At 43.3% G+C, this 7,619-nt stretch overlaps 1 protein-coding gene across 1 annotated transcript in view; it reads right to left on the reverse strand.

Annotated features, from left to right (window-relative positions):
• Positions 1-5,716, reverse strand: part of EDA (ectodysplasin A) — a 146,200-nt gene extending 140,484 nt beyond the window's left edge. The window contains exon 1 of the mRNA XM_056540135.1: positions 5,212-5,716. Within this exon, the coding sequence (XP_056396110.1) occupies positions 5,212-5,547 (336 nt within the window). The 5' untranslated portion in view covers positions 5,548-5,716. The remainder of the gene's footprint in view (positions 1-5,211) is intronic.
• Positions 5,717-7,619: the final 1,903 nt, after the last annotated feature.

Raw genomic sequence — 7,619 nt, forward strand, 5'->3', positions numbered from 1 at the left:
CTATAATGGTGAAATCTAAGAAGGGGAGAGAGCAGGCAAGTATCACTTGGGATACCCGGATGAGCCATCACTTTGACTTAAGTCACCACAGCCAGATGTGCTGCACAGCTGTCACACCACAGGAGATCCCATGACAGACACCACACAGAGAACATCACAAACATACAACAGAGGAGATTCCATCACACACAACATAGTAATAGATATACCATCACAACACATCACACACAAAATCCGTTCAGAGCAGTGGCCAATTTTAAGGACTGATCCCATTACACATAACATAGTGGAGATTTCATCACACACAACAGTGGATAGCCCATAACACATTAGAGGATAACCCACATAGTAGCAGAGACTCCATCCCACATAGTAGCAGAGATAACACTTTGTAGCACCACAATCACACACAGCAGTATATCTATCCCGTCACACACACAGCAGTATCTATATCTATCCCGTCACACACACAGCAGTATATATATATATCCCGTCACACACACAGCAGTATCTATATCTATCCCGTCACACACACAGCAGTATCCATATCCCGTCACACACACAGCAGTATCCATATCCCGTCACACACACAGCAGTATCCATATCCCGTCACACACACAGCAGTATCCATATCCCCTCACACACACAGTAGTATCCATATCCCCTCACACACAGCAGTATCCATATCCCCTCACACACAGCAGTATCTATATCCCATCACACACACAGCAGTATCTATCCCATCACACACACAGCAGTATATATATATCCCATCACACACACAGCAGTATATATATATCCCATCACACACACAGCAGTATATATATATCCCATCACACACACAGCAGTATATATATATATCCCATCACACACACAGCAGTATATATATATATCCCATCACACACACAGCAGTATATATATATCCCATCACACACACAGCAGTATATATATATCCCATCACACACACAGCAGTATATATATATCCCATCACACACACAGCAGTATATATATATCCCATCACACACTAGGGGTGTGAATCGCCAAGAATTTGGCGATTCGATTCGAATCGCGATACCAGTGTGGCGATTCGATATATCGCGATATATCGCGATACCGTCTAGGTGACGATACATCGCGATATATCGCCCACCTGGGAGCATTCATAGATCCCAATAGACGCCGCTGTCAGCTTTGACAGCGGCGATCTAGTACTCCGGAGCACACTTTTTTTTATGTTATCCCGTCCGGGCTGCAAAATAAAATAAAACGCACTTTATCTTACCTGCCAACGAGCCCCCGGAGCTCCGGTACAGGTGTTCGGTCCCCGGGCTGTATTCTTCTTACTTCCTGTTAGTCCGGCACGTCACATGGAGCTTCAGCCTATCACCAGCCGCAGTGATGTCCCGCCTCCGCTGGTGATAGGCTGAAGCTCCATGTGACGTGCCGGACTAACAGGAAGTAAGAAGAATACAGCCCGGGGACCGAACACCTGTACCGGAGCTCCGCGGGCTCGTTGGCAGGTAAGAAAAGTGCGTTTTATTAAAAATTCCACATCCCTAAAAGAATCGATTCAAAAATATTTTGAATCGATTCTGTATCGGCAAATGAAAAATCGCGATTATCGCGAGAATCGATTTTTTCTTACATCCCTATCACACACACAGCAGTATATATATATATCCCATCACACACACAGCAGTATATATATATATCCCATCACACACACAGCAGTATATATATATATCCCATCACACACACAGCAGTATATATATATATCCCATCACACACACAGCAGTATACATATCCCATCACACACACAGCAGTATACATATCCCATCACACACACAGCAGTATACATATCCCATCACACACACAGCAGTATACATATCCCATCACACACACAGCAGTATACATATCCCATCACACACACAGCAGTATACATATCCCATCACACACACAGCAGTATACATATCCCATCACACACACAGCAGTATACATATCCCATCACACACACAGCAGTATACATATCCCATCACACACACAGCAGTATACATATCCCATCACACACACAGCAGTATACATATCCCATCACACACACAGCAGTATACATATCCCATCACACACACAGCAGTATACATATCCCATCACACACACAGCAGTATACATATCCCATCACACACACAGCAGTATACATATCCCATCACACACACAGCAGTATACATATCCCATCACACACACAGCAGTATATATACATCCCATCACACACAGCAGTATATATATACATCCCATCACACACAGCAGTATCCATCCCATCACACACAGCAGTATCTATATCCCATCACACACAGCAGTATCTATATCCCATCACACACAGCAGTATCTATATCCCATCACACACAGCAGTATCTATATCCCATCACACACAGCAGTATCTATATCCCATCACACACAGCAGTATCTATATCCCATCACACACAGCAGTATCTATATCCCATCACACACAGCAGTATCTATATCCCATCACACACAGCAGTATCTATATCCCATCACACACAGCAGTATCTATATCCCATCACACACAGCAGTATCTATATCCCATCACACACAGCAGTATCTATATCCCATCACACACAGCAGTATCTATATCCCATCACACACAGCAGTATCTATATCCCATCACACACAGCAGTATCTATATCCCATCACACACAGCAGTATCTATATCCCATCACACACAGCAGTATCTATATCCCATCACACACAGCAGTATCTATATCCCATCACACACAGCAGTATATATCCCATCACACACAGCAGTATATATCCCATCACACACAGCAGTATATATCCCATCACACACAGCAGTATATATCCCATCACACACAGCAGTATATATATATCCCATCACACACAGCAGTATATATATATCCCATCACACACAGCAGTATATATATATCCCATCACACACAGCAGTATATATATATCCCATCACACACAGCAGTATCTATATATCCCATCACACACAGCAGTATCTATATATCCCATCACACACAGCAGTATCTATATATCCCATCACACACAGCAGTATCTATATATCCCATCACACACAGCAGTATCTATATATCCCATCACACACAGCAGTATCTATATATCCCATCACACACAGCAGTATCTATATATCCCATCACACACAGCAGTATCTATATATCCCATCACACACAGCAGTATCTATATATCCCATCACACACAGCAGTATCTATATATCCCATCACACACAGCAGTATCTATATCCCATCACACACAGCAGTATCTATATCCCATCACACACAGCAGTATCTATATCCCATCACACACAGCAGTATCTATATCCCATCACACACAGCAGTATCTATATCCCATCACACACAGCAGTATCTATATCCCATCACACACAGCAGTATCTATATCCCATCACACACAGCAGTATACATATCCCATCACACACAGCAGTATACATATCCCATCACACACAGCAGTATACATATCCCATCACACACAGCAGTATACATATCCCATCACACACAGCAGTATACATATCCCATCACACACAGCAGTATACATATCCCATCACACACAGCAGTATACATATCCCATCACACACAGCAGTATACATATCCCATCACACACAGCAGTATACATATCCCATCACACACAGCAGTATACATATCCCATCACACACAGCAGTATACATATCCCATCACACACAGCAGTATACATATCCCATCACACACAGCAGTATACATATCCCATCACACACAGCAGTATACATATCCCATCACACACAGCAGTATACATATCCCATCACACACAGCAGTATACATCCCATCACACACAGCAGTATACATCCCATCACACACAGCAGTATACATCCCATCACACACAGCAGTATACATCCCATCACACACAGCATTATATATATCCCATCACACACAGCATTATATATATCCCATCACACACAGCATTATATATATCCCATCACACACAGCATTATATATATCCCATCACACACAGCATTATATATATCCCATCACACACAGCAGTATATATATCCCATCACACACAGCAGTATATATATCCCATCACACACAGCAGTATATATATCCCATCACACACAGCAGTATATATATCCCATCACACACAGCAGTATATATATCCCATCACACACAGCAGTATATATATCCCATCACACACAGCAGTATATATATCCCATCACACACAGCAGTATATATATATATATATCCCATCACACACAGCAGTATATATATCCCATCACACACAGCAGTATATATATATATATATATATCCCATCACACACAGCATTATATATATCCCATCACACACAGCATTATATATATCCCATCACACACAACATTATATATATCCCATCACACACAGCATTATATATATCCCCCATCACACACAGCATTATATATATCCCATCACACACAGCAGTATATATATCCCATCACACACAGCAGTATATATATCCCATCACACACAGCAGTATATATATCCCATCACACACAGCAGTATATATATCCCATCACACACAGCAGTATATATATCCCATCACACACAGCATTATATATATCCCATCACACACAGCATTATATATATCCCATCACACACAGCATTATATATATCCCATCACACACAGCATTATATATATCCCATCACACACAGCATTATATATATCCCATCACACACAGCATTATATATATCCCATCACACACAGCATTATATATATCCCATCACACACAGCAGTATATATATCCCATCACACATAGCAGTATATATATCCCATCACACACAGCATTATATATATCCCCCATCACACACAGCATTATATATATCCCATCACACATAGCATTATATATATCCCATCACACATAGCAGTATATATATATCCCATCACACATAGCAGTATATATATCCCATCACACACAGCAGTATATATCCCATCACACACAGCATTATATATATCCCCCATCACACACAGCATTATATATATCCCCCATCACACACAGCATTATATATATCCCCCATCACACACAGCATTATATATATCCCATCACACACAGCAGTATATATCCCATGAGACATCACCCAGCACTGGCAGCACTTGTCATTGCGGTGACCGGATGCCACACATCACCCAGTGTCCGGACTCACCTGGCGGTGCTCAGCAGCTCCCGGGTGCTGCAGGTCAGAGAGCCGCACCGCCGTCCTCCGGTGCTGGGAGAAGTCCCCTTCCTCGTCGTTGGTCCCTGGGCCGGAGCCCCGAGCGAACTTCCCGGCTCCCATCTCCCGACGCATCTCCGAGCGCAGCTCCAGATAGCAGCAAATGGTGACAATGTGCAAAGACAGCGACAGCGCAAAGAAGCCGAGGAAAAGCCGGCAGCTGCCGCAACTCTTGGGACAACTGCACCCCGAGTGTGGGAGAGAGGAGGAGTCCGGGGACAGGGAGGGGTCCGCTCCAGGCTGCTCGGGCACACTCCGGGGTGCCATGCTGGTAAGGGGCAGCGGGGCAGTCACCAGGGAAGGCCGGTCCTCTACTTCTCTCCTGCGCTCTACTCTACGGCACCATGACTCTCCGGCGCTGAGCACATGAAACAGCTCCCCGGAGCAAGGACAGAGAGGAGGCGCCGCAGCCACGGGACAGCTCCTGCCTCCACGCCTGTAGCCACACCCTCCCGAGCCGTAACCCCGCCTCTCAGCGGACAGGACAAGACTCTCCCGGGAGGCCACACCCCCGGAGCCCGCCCCGCTCTACACATTGGTTGTATGAAACGCTACACTTTTGCCTCACACGTGTGACTCCGCCCACACTTCTCTGAGCGACAGCGCCACATAGCGGACGAAATAGTGGCGCGTGACCTGACAGCACAGAGAAGGGAAAGGAGGTCACAGGGATCCGGCTACAGCCTCACACAGTGACCCCCGGCTGTGGGGCTCAGCCCTCCGCTAACAGTAGGGTGTAGCTGAATGTTTTTTTATTATTATAATATATATATATATACACACATACATATATATACACACACACATATATATATATATACACACACATATATATATATATATATATACACACACACATATATATATACACACATATATATATATATATATATATATATATATATACACACACACATAAATATATATAAATATATATATATATATACACACATATATCTATATATATATATATATATATATATATATATATATATATATACATACAGGGGCTCAGTGAAATAGAACTACAAGATCACACTTTGTTTTTATGTCAATATTCATTTTATATTTGTTTTTCCTTTATGTCAACATACATTTTATAAGAAAAAGAACAATACAACTGTAAGGTAGGAGGTGGCATAAAAAGAAAACATAATACTTAACATATTAAACAAAGCACAGGCTTTCCAATAAGTATAATATCTCTTTAAAGGACAGCTGCAGCTTTATTACACTTATCCTGTGGATAGGGGATAAGTGTTTGATCATGTGGGGTTTGACCGCTGGGACCCCGCGATCTTCTGAACGGGGCCCTTGCATCAGTGAGAGCGCTAATGCGTGTAGCATTGACCTAGAGAGGTCGAAAGTTACGCCCCTCCCCATACAGTTCTATGGGAGAGGCTGGTATGCACGAACACGGCCTCCCCACCTCACCCATAGAACTACATGGAGCATGACGCCGCGGCCGAAACGCCTCCTGCACGGGAGAACCGCGGCAGAGCTGTGGCCCCTTTCAGGAGATCGTGGTGGATCCCAGCGTTCGGACCCCCAGCCATCAAACACATTCCCTATCTTGTGGATAGGGGATAAGTTGTTTTTGGCCACAGATGGCCTTTAACTAATTGGATTATTAAATAGAAATAAGACAACATGTAGAGGAATGCTAATGTCCTATTTTTTTTCCTCCATTCAACTCCTGTAAAATAGCGGATCCTGACAGACCCCATTCAAGCCAATTGAATCTGTCAGGCCCCAGTGGTGTCAGATGTGCTCCTACCTGTTCTGGGTCCATTTGGCGCAAAAAAAAATAGTCCAGAACTCAGAACAGGATGGAGCATACCCACAGTGTAAACTTAGCCTAAGTCAGGCTTGGACTGAGACCAAAAAAGGGGGTAGGACATTTGAGATTAAGCTGCCTTTTTTTTCTTGTCCTAGGTGCTGGGACCCCTAAGATCACCTCGGTTCAAGTGGCTCTCCAGTTGTTGCAAAGCTATGAATCCAAAAAGGTATTCAGCTCACCTAAATCGGGCAGGCTGCAGCACGGAAGGTAAAGGACAACACCATAGGTATAAGAAGAAGATGCAGAGTCCAGCGTAGCATAGTTGCTCAAAAACTTGGATTTATTATTTCCAAGTTTTTGAGCAACTATATTGCACTGGACTTTGCATCTTGTTCTTAAATCTACAATTCCAATCATGACTGGAGTCTCAGGCATTATGGGAGTTGTACACTGCTCAAAAAAAATAAAAGGGAGCACTAAGATAACACATCCTAGATCTGAATGAATGAACTAATCGTATGAAATACTTTCGTCTTTACATAGTTGAATGCGCTGACAA

Source organism: Hyla sarda, chromosome 9 (assembly GCF_029499605.1).
Source record: "Hyla sarda isolate aHylSar1 chromosome 9, aHylSar1.hap1, whole genome shotgun sequence".
Lineage (NCBI taxonomy): Eukaryota > Metazoa > Chordata > Amphibia > Anura > Hylidae > Hyla > Hyla sarda.